General features: G+C 34.6%; 1 protein-coding gene across 21 annotated transcripts in view; it reads right to left on the reverse strand.

The window, feature by feature from the left end:
- The window catches only part of LOC127868937 (esterase LipI-like), a 187,757-nt gene that overhangs the window by 30,522 nt on the left and 137,526 nt on the right, over nt 1–19,709 (reverse strand). For 2 of the 21 annotated variants that reach the window (XM_052411145.1, XM_052411129.1), the window contains exon 3: nt 17,246–17,468. The exons of 5 other annotated variants lie outside the window; for them this stretch is intronic. In XM_052411145.1, the coding sequence (XP_052267105.1) occupies nt 17,246–17,468 (223 nt within the window). Of the gene's footprint in view, nt 1–13,893; nt 14,769–15,712; nt 15,800–16,393; nt 16,531–16,765; nt 16,858–17,245; nt 17,469–18,194; nt 18,337–18,954; nt 19,388–19,709 lie in introns of those variants that run through there. 14 more of the 21 variants (XM_052411146.1, XM_052411136.1, XM_052411140.1 and 11 more) reach the window with 14 other exon arrangements.

Below are 19,709 nucleotides of genomic sequence, written 5' to 3' on the forward strand. Positions count from 1 at the left end.
ACAAAACAAACAACTAAATCAAACAAATAATAAAGAAAACAAAATTGTTTCTGAGTAGCCGTGTTCGTTGTACTAATAACAATACACAAGACGAGACTTATTTCCAAGTTCTGATTGCGTTTTAATCTAACTATACAACACTCATGGTTTGAAAATTCCAATGCAATGTGTATTACCTTTTATCGCTTACGACTGTCGCTGCTGTTTAAGACCTTAATCTTGATTTACACTTTTTGTGTAAAGCCATTAGTTGCACAGTCCAAGTTAGTTTTAATCTACAGATAAAAACCAGTAATCGAATAAATAGAGAATACATGCATGCACTATTCGCGCCGTTTGTACATGATGTCCAATACAATGTTTACCGTAAATCATAACTTACAATAAAGTGTTTGTTTTGCAAGCGAAGCATTTTGGACAAACGCATGTGAGCAAATGTTCGTTGATAGCGGCTTAGCTGTGTTTAACACTTAAACAAAAACTTAAGCTTAACCGCTCGTTAATCGCAACCTGTCTCGAGATTTATCGATAGTATCCATGTTGATTTACATGCAGAAGTACCACTTTGGTAAAAATTATTAATTAGGGTAAAATAGATTTACAGTTATAGATTAAATTAAAAAATACATTTTTCATAACTAATTTTTCGGGCTTTGTTTGTTCAATAAAACATTTACGATTATTCCAATGTAATAACACATTTATAATTTATTATTACATTTATGCAAATTGTTATATTTAGAGTCTATATATTACTTCTTTATTACATGTAATTATAATGAAATAATAATAACATTCACCAAAGAATGCAACATCTGTATCACATTAAACAAAGAAAATTAATACTGGGTTACATTTTAGTGATATGCTTAAACAAGTTAAGACTTATTTCAATTCATAATGAACGAATACCGACACCTATTTTATGCGTGCAACATTCTTAAAATGCGTAATTTAGCGTAGGACGTGGTTTGCAAAAATGTAAATTGTATGTCGTGGTTGTTAACGATGTCAAAATATCATTTAACGTTTTAGACCGTATTTAAATTAATGACATGAACATTATATATATTTGCTACTTCAAAACAAACTGCAGATAATTTGATGGTTTATGCATATTATTTCGTTCCAATGAATTACTTTATGTGTATTTTACAGATTTTATCTATCAAATGTAGAATCTAATTTGCAAAACGCGGTGTTGCAAAACGTACACTTGTATTGCTTAAAACTTTGTGCAACCGCAGATTCGATAATAAACTATGTGAAATTATGGTAAACAAGTGTGTCAATGGTTCATGTTTATTGCTGTAAAAAGTTAACTGCCATTTTATTTAACTGTATATAACCAAGGTTCGATAATAAATCTTAAATATATTTTCATTAGTATGTTTCTGTTTCGTGGTATTGCTACATTTTTTTCTACGCAGGTCCCCACAAATGCACATGTCGCTTATATCGGCTAACTAAAATACATCACGATAAATAAATAAGTTTTGCGTTTTAATGTGTACAAATCATAGCCTGACATTAATGTTCACATATTTATAGGGTTAAAATAGCCCAAAATATCCAACTATCAAACAATTCTTCATTTTCAATGTGTCATTATGTCATTAAATTTATTAGTTAAGCTATATATTATATTTATAATAATAATCTATAAATGAAAGAAACAAATAATGAATAGATAATGTATACCACTGCTGGATTGTAATGGGGGACCATTGGGGGCAAATTTCTATGCACTACAACTTGGTCATTATGGCTTAAAAACCCATATTAAAGAATTTGTCCCTTTAAACGTTTATTTAAAAATTGTCACGTGGATGTCTTCACTATATAGTGACACAGATGTGGCATGTTTATGTTAAAATATAAACGTCGTTTCCACGATTTTATAACTCAAACTTCGTTATTTTGATTTATTGACTACGGCGTTGCCACGCATTAGTTATCTTGTATTTATGCATCATTAAATTCATATATAGTTATAACTACAACGATTTAATAAGTCATTACTACGAGTTATTCATCTCGTTCACACAGGTAAATTAGTCGTTACCGCGAGTCGATTATATCGTCATCACGACTTAAAGGTAGCCGAGTTGATGTTGATATATTTTCCCATTTTTGTTATGTGTCGCAAAAAAGTGATTATGAGTCAAAATGTGATGTTATTTATGTCAGATGTGCAAAAAATTTGGTCAAAATCGGTCAAGAAATGCCCAAATTCAGCACAAAGATACGGCTTTTCATTTTCTGTGCATGCACAGATATGATCTAAATTTAAAAGACGCGCGGGTCACATGTAAAACCACGTGACCATTGCATCATTGTTTACAACGCCATTTGCAATGGAGAAACCGCGTCTAGGTAGGCCTCCAACATTAACGCAATCAGCTCGTAAACGACAAAGAAAAGCATCGTACGACAAAAAGAAGGCCAGAACTATCGATCTTGGAGATTCGCTCGAGGCATGGACTCGCCTGAAGAATGAAAATAAATGCACAGACTCGGAGTTGGTGAAAATGCTCATCGCATCACATGCAAAAACAACCGTCTCGGCCAAAGAAAAGTACGTATAGATCTAGGTCTATAAACTATTAAAAACTTTACGTAGTTTTGTTTATCTAATTTTACTTCTTTATGAATTCGAGAATTTGATAATAAGCAAACAACTTGGTTTCCGATTGTTGTTACATCGAACATTACTGGTGCAGTACTTAAATTCGGACAGTATGATGTCTAATTTATTGATCACTCATTTAGCTATGGAGCCAGATAAATGTATCAAGTTATCAAATTGTTTTCTTAACATTTAGTTTCACAAAATCAACATGCAAACAAACTTTGTCACAAATAAATGTGTAGATTACATTTGCACTGTTTTTAAGTTGAATATAAAACATTGCCGCATAATTGTGTTAATAAATGCCCGTAAGCAGTCCTTACCTTTTAATACTGGTCATGCATCTTAATACTTATGTAAACTCTGCTCTTCACATAAATGAAACCATCATAACACTTATAAGGGTTTTCAACTTATTTTGCCTTTTTATAAGTTATACATTATCCTATGTGTATATAGTATATATATAGTAAGAAATGTTGTTCACATATTGCATGCACAGATATGATCTAAATTTTGTTAGCACAAGTGAGTTATCTTTAATCACACCAAATAAAGTAAAGTTTTGTTTATTATAGTGTTAACCCTGTCAGTTGAGAGCCATTATGTTAAATTAAGTGTTGATGGAAAGCCATTTTCGACTTATGAGACTAATGACAAACTTTCCTCACTCCTATCCTCAATACCTTGCGCTTGGCAGAAAGGCAATCGGAGCCCTTCAAGCAAGCTAGCTTCTTTGTAGGACACCGGTCATGCCGGAACGTGGCCCGATCTAACCTTAGAAATTCCACTCCAAAAGCGAACGCCCCTATCACTGAGAGAACGTTGATATTTTTACTTGTCTTTATTTGTTTCATACGCCGGACGTAATACGTCGTTACCACGAGATATGCATCGCGTTCACACAACTTAATAAATCGTGTATAAAGGGTAATTTCCTCGTACAAATGACGTAGAGAGTATTCTCTGTAATATCTTCGTGTGTGATTCATGAAAAATAAACATCGACGATAATGACAGTGGAATCGAGGAAACACCGTTACAAAACGGTAAGATATGCAAGTCCGCATGCGCAATATGATCACAGCATCCGACGTAAAACGTACTAGTTACCTTTTTCAATATATCGATAAATATACGAACAGTGGTAGTAATGAACATAATGATCTTTTTATAATTTAAGTCTCTTAAGCCATGCCAAAAGGACTTAAAGGCTAATATACGTTTTTTCGACGATCTGAGGTGACACCTGACAATATCTATCACAATCTGTGGGGCTTCTGCACAATGAGAAGACAGAAGAAAAAATATTATTATTATTATTAATTATTTGTAAAATACCAGCTTTACTTCATGAAAATATGAACACCATTATTTCGTAACTTAATAAAAGACATCATTAATTTTTCCCTGTGGTTAAGCATATGTTGAGTATACATAAGTTCCTGTTTGTGTTATATGATATTACAACACATATATCGCATATAGGACCAAACTTCGGAACTCTCGCGGTACTTCACACTCCAAATTATTCAGTGATAGCGTGTTTGTAACTCTTTATAATTTTACCAATTTCAAGTTATGATTACTCATAAAGGACTATATATTTTCGGTAAGAGACATGAACTTATATTGCGTCCGCAGATTTTAATAAAACGCAACAGAAATGACCATTGGATCACTTTTTGTTCAAAGTTGTTTAAATCATTCTTGTCTTTTACATATAAAGGCATGAGTTTAATAATTGGTGTGCAACATCGTCTTGTGGTCCACTACTTAATCTGTTCAAATCTGCCTCTAGGGTCGCAGTAAGCTCATCCAAGCGGGTTTCTTGTTAATTGTATACGTGTGTAATGGCCATTTGGAAAATCTTTTGATCTTAAACTGTAAGGCTTGGAGGTTGTGTATTCGGCATGGTGGTCCTCTCCCAAAATTGTCCACATCATGACTTTCAGCTTTAGAGTTTCATACACTTCAAAAGAACTCTATTAAACGTCAAATATGTATTCGTTGCCATTGAAGCAGTTTACTGAAACAAAAAATGCTACAATAGTAAAACAATACCTGAGCTGTCTCAGAAGAACGCTCTTGTCAAATATGCGGTTTTGGTGAGATGCAATCTAACATGATATGCAATATAAATTTGAAGGACCTCCGTGAATAGTCATTTCGATTGGACTTTCGTTTTCTTACTTTTAAAATTGTTGAAAGGCTGTTGCAAGTCCTCAAAGAACTTACCGGAAACGCTATCAGCGCAGGACTTCTCAATTGCCAGATGTGAGACTACTTCAGGACATCGGTTTACGTCCGTCAGGAATGTCTGCTCTCTCCGGTCTAATTTAACCTTTTTTTTAGAAGATAATGCAGGATGCCCCCAGTACCACCGCATGTTTATCCCCATCGATGGCAGACCCATTTTTAATTTGAGATTCGCGGATTACATTAACATGATATGTGGCACCAGCAGTGAAATCCTGGACCTCACCAACATACTCTGAAGAGTATACGGGTGGAGGAGGTCAGCACGGAGACGTCGAAGATAATGTTTAACAGCACAATCAACAAGAAATAAGCATAACCAAGAAATAAGTTTATTACACTTTTAAGCGTTATTACAATTCAGGTTGTCAAGCAAATGTTATAATGCAATAACTTTATTACAATTGAGGTTGTATGAGAACACCTTTTTTTGTCATTCATATGTCGTATTGACCTATTAATATAAATGTTATATGCATCTATGCATTACATTTTGCAATAATGTGTGTTTAAAAAGTGCGATCAGATGTAATTTTAAACCAAGAAATAAGTTTCTTACACTTTCAGGCGTTATTACAATTCAGGTTGTCAAGCAATTGTAATAATGTAATAACTTTATTACAATTGAGGTTGTATGAGAACACCTTTTGTCATTCATAGGTCGTATTACCCTATTAATATAAATTTTATATAAATGTATGCATTATATTTTGCAATAATCTGTGTTTGAAGATGCGATCAGATGCAATTTTAAACCAAGCAATAAGTTTATTACACTTTCGGGCGTTATTACAATTGTCAAGCAATTGTAATAACGTAATAAAGTTTATTACAATTCAGGTCGTTATTACACTTTAGGTTGTAACAAAGACTCACGTTTGCGGTAAAGCTAGGCCGATAAAACACGCTGTAATAACTTGTATTACAGTTGAATAAATGCCAACGAATTAAAACGCATCACCTTTACAAGTATAATGTTACAATTTGCTGCTGTGATCAGGCGGATTTTATCGCATTAAGTTATTGTGTGAGGCATTACATGAGTTATATTTTGTTATATTGCAAATATATTTCTCTATATACACATTTATAATTTGTTTTGTACCCGTTTAAATGCATACACAAGTTCTTATCATTTCGAAATTTGTGACGATAGTTTTTTATCCGATTATTCTCCGATAATTCAATTTCCGTCTACACATACACATGTTTGTGCACTACTGCATGTTTGTGAAGTTGTTGAAAACTCAAACTGACGGATTCGCTCCGAGATCCTGCGCCAATCTGAACTGCGAAAATTCCGAGCATGTTTTATTAATTTTTTGTCAGTTTGTTAAGCATTTTCAATCGGGAATTTCCGTTATTTCAATAAAATGGCATACCATACAATAACATAATCATGCTTTAAAAATGAGTTTCACTCAATTGACTGTTCCTTACAGTTCGCATTCTTTTGAATTAATCTATTTCTATTTGATTTAGTATGACATCTTTTAATATGTAACGGACGTAAAAGCCACTTTCTCATTTTCCGGCGAAAACATATCTACTTCGGCTGTAGAAATGATGAATTCAGGGTACACAAGTGTACGCACAGACAAACACACACTTATATTTCTTTGTGCAAAAAAATAAATGAGATTTTGAAAAAAATATAACCCTAAATACTATGCATTACGTATCTTATATTTTCTTATATCTATAGTGTTGATTTTTTAATACAAAATGTAGTTTTTAGTGAAATCTCTTGATCCCGCATATGTGTTATATACATTATATATATATATATACACAACCACAGCTTTAGTTTGTGAATCACATGACATAGATTGGGTAAACAGAAGAAAAATAAACATTTAATGTATCAATTTTGTTTGTTAAAATATGTTAGTGTTGTATGAATTGCATAGCGTACCCAAGAGCAGTGCTCTCACGGTTGAATATAATAAGATTATATGGTTAAATGGCACTATCCTCATGATATTTTGTAAGGTGAAAATACTATTTATGTATTTTTCGGATCATATATATGCAATGTCATTTTAACCATTGACTCAAACGCAGGCCAATTAATTTAGTATGTGCTTATAAACATGCCAATACTAAAAGTGGGCATGCATGATTTTTATATGTGTTCAATTGTAATACATTAATAAAAAAATGTTACAATAACACAAAATAGGCAAGAAAAATTATACAATGAAGACGAATTTCATAAAATGCAGCAAAGACAAATTAGCGCCCCGAGCCGATTGTGACGAAGATTTTTCGTACATATAACCGAAGTATTCGTCGTTTTATTAGGATCGGGGTAAGTGTTCGTGTGTCGTATGAATCGATATCGTTGCAGGAAATTAAAATGATCCGTAAAACTAAATTTAGATTAACATCGTTTATGCATGATATACATGCTGGCGAATTCGACTGTACAGACATTTTCGATTTCGGAATTAATATCTGGCTTATTTCGCATTTTTGACACATGTTCTTCTTAACTTTTATTTTAATTTATATAGAAATATATATATAATAAGTTGTTTACACATTTTATATAAATTCATAAATATTTGACAAACTCGTACATACCCACGTTAACGAAACACAAGATATTACTAGCAGTGTAATATGCATTCTAAAAAGCGTTCTTTTCACTTAATCTTACCTTATTTCTCATTAGCTTCAAAATAAAACTAATATATGTAAAACATAAACAGTTTGCATTCGAGTTGTTATTAACAATGTTCACAACGTTCGGGAGATTTATGAAGTTTCTCTCTAAAGATGTGAATAATTTCAGCATCACACACCTAGTAACTACACTGATGCAAACGGATATAATAATGCACTCAACGAATAAGTTATTTTGAAGTAAATAGGTTTATATGTAGACATTTTAAAACGCATGCACATATAAGAAGTATGATATTGCATATTTATTAGTTAGTTTTTGAATAGTTGTATATAAAAGTATTACTTCAAAACATTGTAGTTGGAAACAATAAGATGTTTATGCGAGTAAAACTAACGAAAAAACAAAACTAAATATGGGTTACACTACTACTACTACTACTAACTACTTTATATGAGTAATTACCTTCTGTCAACAGGCCTGTATACATAAAGATCCAAAACACAAATAATTGTTTATAAATCACCATATTGACTATGTCAATACATGGTAGCTTTAATGTTCACTTCAATCTGCGTTTATATTATATTTACCCGCTTATTTAAAACGTGAAACATGAAACAAGGAAGTTATATTCGAGGTGTCACATAAAGTGAGCACGTACTGTACAATTTTATCTCATAAACCTCTAAACTATGAAGTTATTTACCAGCGTGTTCATACGCACGCAATGTATTGTTTACATATCGTCAGGATAAGATCTAAATAAACCGATTTAAGTTCCGCAATATAACAGTCTAATAGTGTTGTTAAGTATAAAATTGATGACGTACATAATGATTTAAAGCAAGGATATGGTATTAATCTAAACAATGAAAGCTTAGGAAGAGACAGTTGTTCGATAGAGAAATGTATGTTAAATGTCAACTGTTTATGTAATATATTGCACAGAGTTTTATTTCGCATTCATTAATATGCAAATGGAGCAATTGTTTTCCGTGTGTATTCGCGGTCAGAAGTTGTTAAGAAACAATTGAGGAACTATCGAGTTTTGAGGGGTTTTATATAAACAACTATATAATTATCGCCCTGTTTTGTGATTGGCTTCCCGTCTGTCGGTCTTTTCAACGTATCAGTCGGCTAACTTAATTACTAAATGTTAAACGAGTTATGGTCCCTTTTTGGTATCAAATATCTAAATCATGGGTTCAAGAAAGTCGTGTTAAGTGCACGATTTGCAGACGGATTACTCCTGAAATAGATACAATCATTAAAATTATAAACCAATTGAAACATATTTTGACACTAATGTAAAATTTAAATGTGTAAAATCAATTGAATACGCCCATTTGCCCAATAGTTTATATTGACGTACAGTATACATCAAAATAACTCCAACCAACTTCTCTCAAACCCTAAAAACCATAGCTTGTTTTATATGTTAATCGCAAATCTATTGAACTCTGTACATTTCTGTTTAGTATGTGCTGAGAAATGTTTACATGTGCACAAAAAGGGTGTTAGATTGAATCTTTTAAATTGCTGAATTCCTCTTTTATGTTGTCGTTTTAGATGCTATCATATCGCAAATACTCAATCGTGTTGATTTTCGTAATTATGGTTGTGAAACACAACGAAACCTTGAAACGGCGTCCAACTACTAACAACTTACTGGCTATCTAAATAAAATACAGATTGGCATCGGCTGATATTTGTTTTATTTGTCTTGAAAAATATTAGCGCTTTCATGCTAGTCATGATGGCGAATACATGTTGCGCGATTGATACATTAACAGTTTGGGAATGAAAACAGTGCGCATTCAGTGGCAAACAAATTGATACGAATGGTTCTGAATATTCGGTTTGGTTGACCGATATGATTTATTTTTTTGGCGAATTATTAGCTAATATGCTTTCTCCGTAACCGTAAACACACTTTGTTTTGCATTTTCGGCAAAACAGACATTTCTATACATGTGTGTAACCAATAACATGAGTATGTGAACCATCTAGATTTATAATTTCTGAATATCTCTTAAAATATTGTTCAATAGAAATGCAGCAAATCGATTTTCAAACGCATTATTAGCCAAGAAATGACAATATTCTTTTAGAAGTCTACAACAAACGTATTCAGATTCTAGCGCTCTGTCAATTGGGCTGGATCTCATTGAATGCAAAGGTAAACGTTAATGTGTGGTAAATATTGTACAAATATACGTCTTGGTCGTTAAATCAAACTTAACATCGAAAAAGGACTTTTCTGACCACTATTGAAAACACAACGAAAACGCTTTAAATGTTTAAAGTTGCAATATAATATAATTATAACGTCAAACTAAATATCAAAATAATTATCCAAAAGTAATTATATACGAATACATGTGTAAAACAACATAACGAGAAATAAATTATAAAAGCCCCTATAAACCGATTTTTGATTTTGCCTTTCCGATTCTGGTGCGTAAAATGACTTCAGTGACGAGAACACAAAAGCTTTTACTGTTGGGTCTATCGAGTATAACTTGATGGGTTTTGGTAACTCTTTTAGAAGATAATTGCGGAACAATTATATAAAGCATTTTACTTCATTGTGTCTCTGTGTTGGCATTTACTGCATTTTAATAAATAATAATTGCTAAGATAATGAGTCTGATGGTACTGAACATACTGGTTATATCACATTTGCCTGAATTTACCTCACTTGTATATTTATACAAAAGCTTCACTTTTAAAATCCAATATATATGTACACAACAATTTTAATACGCATTTAATATGCATAAAGCCTCACAACTTATTTGGCACAGTAAATTTAATTATAAATAAGAAACTTATTTTATACATGCCAATTAGAATTTATCTGGTGGTTACAAGGTAGAAATCCGTCTTTTTTGCGCTTGAAAACTTAAAAATAATCGTGTTTGTCGAAATAGACGTATACGTCTAGAAATCCTACTTTCGGTTTTAAAGCGGTACCGTTTGAAAAATAATAAATTACTTGCTAACTAGGATAAAGATTTAATTTTATCTATGCCAATTAGAGTATATATGGTTGTAACAAGGTAGAAATCCGTCTCTTTTGCGCTTTAAAACTTAAAAATAATCGCGTTGGTCGAACTGGAGGTATGCGTATAGAAATCCTTCTTTCGGTTTTAAATAGATATATATACACCGAAGGGCAAATATTGTTTTACTTGTGTGGCAATGGTCACTTAGATGCTGGGCTAAAAGATGCTGACACATTGAACAAGCTTTCATTTTAACGGAAATAGTGTATGTATTGTGCATGACAAGAAAAAGAATACAGCGTTTGCAACAATCCATGTATGTGCAATACATACACTAATTATTATGTCCATTTTGTATTTGTATTTCTATCTGTCCTATTTCATAACTTAAAAAATATATTTGCATTTATATGAAAAATTCATGCGTATTTCAGTAATAGCGTCGATCAGGCAAATATACTTTAACTGCTTTCAACACATTTAATTTTCTTTAAATAAAATAAATATGTCATGTACAAGGTGTAGAATTAGTAACGCAACACGTATTATGCCGAAGGGCTAATATTGTTTTACTAGTGTGGCAATGGTCACTTAGATGCTGGGCTAAAAGATGCTGACACGTTGAACAAAGCTTTCATTTTAACGGAAATAGTGTATGTATTGTGCATGACAAGAAAATGAATACAGCGTTTGTAACAATCCATGTATGTGTAATTCTATTTAATCAACATCTCTGCCTTTTATTATTTTGGAGAATTCGAAATGTGTTAGTTATGTTCGTAAATTTAAGTTACACAGACGTAGATTGAAAATATAATAATATCACATGTCCCCGTACACGCCCGGTAAGAGCAGAGCGCAAGTTCTTGGAGCTCGATTTGTCATTTGTCGGCTCCGGTACAACTTATATGTACCAGAGATGTAAATAACATCTACGTCTCTGAATGTAACTCTGAAGTATACTTAAATGTACCCCGGGTACGGAACATATACTTAAACGTATCCGGTCAATTTAGACTGTACCCGAGTTTTATTACCGCACAAAATCCGATGTCTAAAACGCTTTACGGAAAACGAAACCAAATTTCCTTGATTAAATCCTTCCTCAAAATGCTTTTTGAGTATGAGTTTCGATAATGTGCAGGCTATTTAACAAAATACTGATATTATTATGAACACAATTAATTTGGGGAAAAAAGCCGACAACGATCAATATAGCGTTTGAATTTCCGTGTACTTTTTAGTATGTTTTACGTACAAGGGGTACATTTAAGTATACTTAAGAGTACCCGGGTTATATTTAAGTAAATACCCGAGCCGGCAATGGCCAATGAAGCCCAATTGCGCCATACCAGCACATATATCTTAACAAATACCAGCGCTCTGTAAACATAAATATTTAACCAATCTTTACAACGTTTTTAAACTAAGTGTGTGTTTGAATTATAAAGAGTATATACATCGATGTTATCATTCAATTTACTGATATCAGCACATATAATACACACAATTTTAACAAACCATTCATTAATATGTGATGCAATTTTCTGACAACATTTGGCGAAAGAAACCAATGGTCTCAATTATACGCATAATTTGTGGTTTTTCTCCGAGCACTATAGTTAGTTGAGCACCGTAAGGTTGGCTTGTTCGCGTTATAGCTCGCGTTATAGCTCGATTGATTCACATTGAATCTTGATTTGTTGCAGAGCTTCCTTTGGTTTCTCTCCGCTATAACATTGAACCTGAAGATATTGTATACGAAGATTATTAATCATCACTTAAAGGAGAGAAAGCAAATACTGGAAGTATCAGATCGAAATTTATGGGCGTCATAAACGTGGACGGAATAAATATATTTACACAGCGTTCAGAAGAGGGTCATAAATCAGAGCTATATCTCTTAAAGCCCTTTACAGTAGCTCATTTACCTCTGTATATGCCATTAGTAACCATTGACTGTCAATAAAGCCTATACCTACCAGGTCGCAACCATTTGAAGCATTTCATTTTGGTGCATTCTTCATCCATAACAAATATAAAACACAGAACTTAAGCATGACATCTAAAAATGAAATAGACGTTCGCCCAGTGATGAATGCTAGAAATATTGCTATAATACAGGCTCAAATAAAGAATGAGATGCGCACGAATAATGGACATCCAAGTGTTTTGAACGGAAGAGTCAAGTCCTCGTGCACAGACAGCGCGAGCACGTGCAGTGAAGAGGATTTGGAGTATGAGTTTCAGTATGCTTTGAATGACACAGATAGAAGTAATAGCTATATTTACAGCTTTGATACATTTCCAGCAAGATGTTCAACTGTCGAGGGAAATTATACCCGAGATATTGATAGAGCGGATTCAACTGAAGATCTTGGTGATGGACAATTACAAATATCTAGAACTAAACCACAGTTAGCAAAAGCCGCATTTAGCCGTGATAAGAGATTGAATAGTGGCCATGAAAGAGATCGAGCATGTTCTGCTGACACAACATGTGAGGTCAAATATGCTGAGGTCAAACGTGAGCCTGGAGGTACTGAAAATAGTATTCAACGTGTGACAACTACGGAGCATCAAAGCGCCAAACATGGTCGGCTGCAAGTTCAGCGGAAAATTGGTGTAATCGAAAAGCCGGTGTTCGAGGATAACTTGACGGAGACCGATTGTAGACTTCGCAAGGAAAGCGCTTACAGTGGTAGATCATGCAAAGGTGACGACCCTGGTGAACAGTCGGGTAGCAGATATAGCAGAAGAGTCTCGCGCGCGAACCGGAAGTCAGAAACCTATGACCCAGCGTTGGAAAAAGCAACGACCTTCATTCACGGAGGAGGCAAGAACTTCAGTAGGACGAACACCTCCTTGACACCGATTAAGTATGGGATGAGATACCTGCAGATGAGCTACACAAAGACCAACCTTGAATCAAACCAGAGTCTGATCTTTCTGGATTTACTGAAAACTTCACACTTGAAAACGCATCTTAGGGACTCGCAGATCAAGTCCATCGAGCGTCGTTTGGAGGTGAAGCGAAAGAACCCGCTGTATTCGACGTCGTATTACGACAACAAGAACATTACTGATCCATATCGACACAATGCTAAGAAGACGGCGCGGTCCGCCGCTCAGAAAAAGCTTGAACGGAAGGAGAAGATCAAGGCGATCTCGGACGAGATCCAAACCGGATATGTACCCACGCAGCTCACGATGAAGATAGCGGGCCGGAAGGAGGTGGTAGCTATTGGGAAGAACTGCAGATATTTGCGGAGTAAAATACCAGACGACATAGAAGAAGCAGAATGAAAATCTTTAGTGTTTGAGATGCTAGTTATATATACATATTTTACAATAAATATTAATTCAACGCTATTCATTTATTATTTGTTCAAGAAAATTGATAAACGTTAAAAACACATAACACAATGGCGAATATACGTTTTTTCGAAATTTCTAGCATCTTCTCGAGTTTGCGTGGATTTGCATATCGCGGTAAGCTCTACCTCATATATAGAAACAACCATAGTTGCATTCGATCTTCTGTCTTAAATTTGCATACACAAGATCAATGATGCAAAGACACAAACAATTGCAGTTACTTACTGTCAGAACAAACAAGGCAAGATCCGTACTCACACAAAAATATAAAAATAATTAGAATGTATCACTGATTTCCAATGGGCAACTTCAATGCGTATGTTTGTCAAGTATTGAAATAACAGTATGTGTTGACAGAATGTGTAATTAATGAATAACTAGCGATTGAAATGCCACAACAAAATTAAATTTCTCTCCGAATCTAATAATTATTTTTCATCAAAATATATTCGTGGCACCTTAAGTCTGATGGCTGGCTTCTTCAGCCAGAGGTCTTGGGTTCAAGCATTGAAAGCACCTTTTCCGGCGTTTATTGACTTAGGCAATGCAGGCTTGAGTTTGGAAATGTAGTATACTTATATTTCTTAAATCTTAAGAAAACATTTCACAATCTTAGTTAATCAAGTCGCGTGATTATTTCTATGCAATAAATTGTATGTAACTTTTGTTCAAATACATGTGTACATGTAAGGATAAAAAAATTAGTCAGTATCAAATATCAGGAAGATGTTTTTACAAATATACAAATGAGAGTGAGTTAAAGAAACACAAAAATCGTCCCACCCGGTTCACAAGGATTGTTTTCGGATGAATGCCGCTACACGCTCGTATGAACGCTGACAGTTCTCTTTGAAGGCTCCTGCACAAAATAATGATTATTGTTGAACATCACTTTACAACTTTCACATAATTTATTTAAATCTGACAGAAACAATGTATGCCAAAAATCACTAACGCAAGAAGATCAATGAGATGTGAAAACATTGCACAAAAGCTTTTTTAACAACAAAAAGAAAACAACACCCCTTAAGATTAACCCATTCATGCCTAGCGTCCTGAAAAAAAGGACATTGCAAACAGCGTAGACCCAGGTGAGACGCCGCATAATGCGGCGTCTCATCTGGGTCTGCGCTGTTTGCTTAAAGGAATTTCTGTAAGACATATTCTAAATATAGAAAAAAGTATACCAGACACCCCTAATTTTGGAAATAAATTGATCCAATATAGAAGGATGGGAGAGTCCACTAGGCATAAATGGGTTAAGAGTATGAAGATTGATAAATTTTAGAGGAATATTTGACAGATGAAGTGAGACAAAATTGCTTTAGAGACCGATTTTACATAAACCAAGGACTCAATCTGCTTCGGTGGTTTGGTCAATATTCAATAGCATGTACATAACTCCAAGAATGTCGTTTGTTTCCACTATAACATCGCCAAACAATAAGGTACGTAGGTCGGCTAAACGTTGTTGCAACCTTTAGTACGATTCCATCTTTAAAAAGAATAAGCAATGTCATGCTTTCCTATTGAAAATACCTTTTTAACATTTCTTCAGATAATTTACTTAATTTGAATTCAATTTAGCGCATATGAGTGAATACTGTAAAATGTATAAGTAAATGTGTGTGAATATGATATATAAATGATCGAACACTCAAAATAGGAATAACATCCCAGCAAGAACTTCTAAATCGTACTATTTGGACGTATAATTAGCAAAATGCAGTAAAAAAGTGGGGTTGAATAAGATGCATCGCATTAACAATAACGATGCCCCAATGCTGTCAGGAATTCACTCACCTGGTAAAGTCCAGAAGGTGTGTGGTACCCCTTTAATCAGCTCCATCTCGACGTCAACACCGGCGGCTGTCAATATCTTCACGTAATCTGTGTCAATAAGCAAAATATAAATATTAATGCAAATATTACCGTGTTCGTTCGAACAATTTTTTATCTACAAAACCATATAATTTGCGCTGCGCACGTTGCGCATCGGCTTTCAAAAGAGTAAATTGCATCTGGGGGGTGTAATAAATGTGTATGCGTCCATTTTGATCTTACATCTAATGTTTAAACTTTAAGAAATTGCAGCTCTGACGGTTAGTTAATGTTAAAAAAGCAACCAGATTGTTTAACATTATGGATGTAAAGCAATGTGCATATAATAGTATGACCCCTCTGTAGTACGGGTCAGTCAATTTATTTGAGCCACGCTCTTGGAAAAGGGATCTTAAAGCATTTACTTAAGGTGTACTTCCAGATTAGCCTTGCAGTCCATACAGACTAATCAGGGGCGACAATTTCCGCCTTAACTGTATTTTCGCGAAAAAAGATACTTCCTTTAAACGGCAAATACCATAACGGCGGAAAGTGTTGTACCTGATTAGCCTGTGCGAACGACCAGGCTTATCACGAACGACACTTTACGCACATGCATTCAGCCCTGTTTTCCCAGTGCGAGGTTTATTTGTATAAGTGTACCAAGTGCTCCGTCCCTCAGGGGATCCAGTTCCGCTACAAGCACCAGGGTCGGGGGCATGACGCTGTGGTCCGGCTGCAAAACAACAGAGGCCCGGGGGTTTCGGTAGTCGTCTTCAGTAAGCGTAAGTCTGGAAAACCTAGAACACAATTAATTTGTTTGAAAATATATTGTTTTTTTCTTGAATATAATTTAGACATCAATAAACCATTTTATATGTTTGCATGCCAAACGTTATCGAGTCATCATTCGTGATAATAATCTTCTATGGTCTATAATTTACAAGATTGTACTAGTATTACTTAGGATTACAAGAAAAGGATAAAAAGAAAATCATATATAAAAAGAAAATAAATACACAATTATGCTCGTACCAATCCATGCGAACTTTAGGCAGAAGAGGCCCGTTCTTAAATTCATCGCAAGATGGGTAGTCTTGGTACGATACTTTAGGGTAGATAAGTACCTGGAAACGAGCGGACGATTAATATTATCATATTGTCAATTTTAGAAATCACGGTGTGTTTAGAAATAAACGTTTATGTGGTCATATATTCATTAATTAATTAAATAATATAAATATACGTGTAATCAATGAATTAGTGCGCACGAAAACACGGTGCAATATACGCTCCTGTTGTATTTTATCACATTATCATGTTCATCATGTTTGCATGGCTATATGTATTGGCTGTTTTGCGGTGGGAATAAAACTGTATGTCCGTCTGCTCGTCTGTCTGTCGTGAGCTCAAAATAAATTTGTACAATTGGGAAAGCTATTGCATGTTTCAATACAAACCTACTAAGACAAAAAAAAATTCCTTTAGAATCGAACAATAAAGTTTACGTCTTACTGCAAAATCAACGACTCTTGGAAGATCGTAGCACATGACAGCAGCTAGCCTTCCGCCGTTACTATCGCCGGAAACGCCGATTTTACTGGAAGAAGCGCCACCTAGCGATGCTTTATTTGCAGCCACCCACGCCACTACGCTCTTTGCGTCTTCATTACTGGCCGGAAATTTGTGCTCCGGAGACCTTCGGTATTCCACGTCAACAAGTATACATGGAACCATTCTGGAATATACGAACATGTATTCGGTGTCTGTTGGTACCGCGTTTGGGTTTTTCACATATACATGTATATTCATGGCGGTCATATGTTAGGAAAAAATAAGATAATGCAACTAGCGTTCGTTAAATACAAGCATGCATGTATAAGGAAAAAAGAAGATAAAACAACCATCGGCTGTATGTTAAACATGTAGATAAATAATGAAACAATAAAACAATACAAAAAGCGATGGTTAAATACCAAGGAGCCGCGCTCTGTGAAAATGGAGTTAAATGCATGTGCGTTAAGTGTCGTCCCACATTACAGGCTAATCAGGGACGAAACTTTCCGCCTAAACTTGATTTTTGCAAGGAAGAGACTTTCTTGAAACGAAGAATATCATAAAAGCGGAAAGTGTCGTCCCTGTGTGGACTGCAGGCTAATCAGGGACGACACTTTACGCACATGCACGAAACCCCCTTTTCACAGAGGACCGCTCATATGTACATGTATTACTGCATACAGCCGAAACCCTCATTGCAACAACCTCGTGAGACGCATTCATACACACAAACACACAATAACAACGACAAACAGACACGGGACATAAATTAAACAGTACTTCAATATCAATAAAAGCGTCAACGTTTTCTATCCACATTTTCGAGGCGTTCTAGTACGAGAACTGATTTATATAAAATATATTAAAATACAACTTGGTGAATGAAACAAATTGAAGAGCACGATACGTTGCCAGTCGGATTGCCATGGTTGCTTGTGTTTTCCGGTCTTTCGTCACGTTCCCACCTCCATGAAAGTAAACCAAGATTGTAGGAGGCGCCCCTTGCTGTCGACACACTTCCGGTGTATATACTGTCACTGGAATGCCATCTGAAAATTGTGATACCGGTATTAAACATTTTCCACTCAGAAGCAAATTGAAAATTGCTATGTGCAAACAGCTTAAAACCAGAACAGCCTGCGAGTAACTCGCAAGCTGTTCAGGTTTTATGCTGTTTGCTGTTCATGAGTATCTAAGGGTTGGAAATAAGGCCTTAAAAACTTGAATATAGTAAGAAAGGTATTAAATTAAATGTTAAATATAACTTTATAAGGGAGTACAAATGCGTGAGTATACGTATTTTAGTGGTAAAGGGGTTTGGCGTAATGCTCTGCTCAGCAAACAACCAGTACTACATCACAAGTAAATTATCGGCTCACTACATCATGCGGTTATCGAGATTGGAGCGAAGCAATCAATAACTTACGGACGAAAATTAAATACATATAGCAGAATAGAAACAGTATGGTATTTCAGTATTTTTTACGGATGCGCAACTTGTTACAAAATGGCAAAATGAATATAACATAGTATCAAAGTTGAAAGAATATTATCAACAGAACTCCATTTACAAAATCGACAATTTAACAAAGAAAAATAATTCAACGCAACATACTTTTCAACAACAAATTTAATGTAAAACAATGACGTATGTGTGCAAAGCCTACCCGGCACATGTTCCGAGGGTACAAATAGTTCCGTCTCCTTCCCATCAAGACTGGCCGTCCCTGCGAACTTCGTAGCTGTGTCCACAGCGGCTTGTCTGGCTGCTTCAACGTCATCGTCGAATGCTTTAAAGTCGCCCGTGTATTTAGCTCGCAAATAATCCACAGTTTCCTTGTGAGGTTTGTAAACGTCAATAAATTCCTCCACGTTAAACGACATCGTAGTTCGATTGTTAAATTGCTTTTATGCGTTGTTTGAAAGTGTTTATTTAAGTTTTGAACACTAACATTGGCTACGTCGTGTGCATACTAGATACTAGATATATTATGTGTTAATTCATAACCCAATTTCGCTATCCCAGATAAGCTATGTACCTTGCAAAGGTATATGCCAGTGTATGTTATTGTTTACATTCGGGATTTTCCGCGCATGCGCACTTACTTGTTTGCAAAACACTGGTTACAGCATTGTGAACACATCGGTCTTACTGACAATAACGTAGTGACGTCACCATCTCTGTATAGAATGACGTAAAACATGTATTAATTATGTCTTTTGTTCAGTCAATAAAACGATTAAAAAAATCCGAATATATATTTAGTACAAATACATGTATATGAATTAATATAATTTCATCTTTATAATTATACGAATTAGCAACAGAGTAAACGTGGTCGGAAGACTAAAAACTGACAATCCCACAAAACAAAACAAAAAATTAGCCGTAGTTTTTCTGATAAAAGATTTTTATAAATGA

The sequence above is a fragment of the Dreissena polymorpha genome, chromosome 2, assembly GCF_020536995.1.
Source record: "Dreissena polymorpha isolate Duluth1 chromosome 2, UMN_Dpol_1.0, whole genome shotgun sequence".
Lineage (NCBI taxonomy): Eukaryota > Metazoa > Mollusca > Bivalvia > Myida > Dreissenidae > Dreissena > Dreissena polymorpha.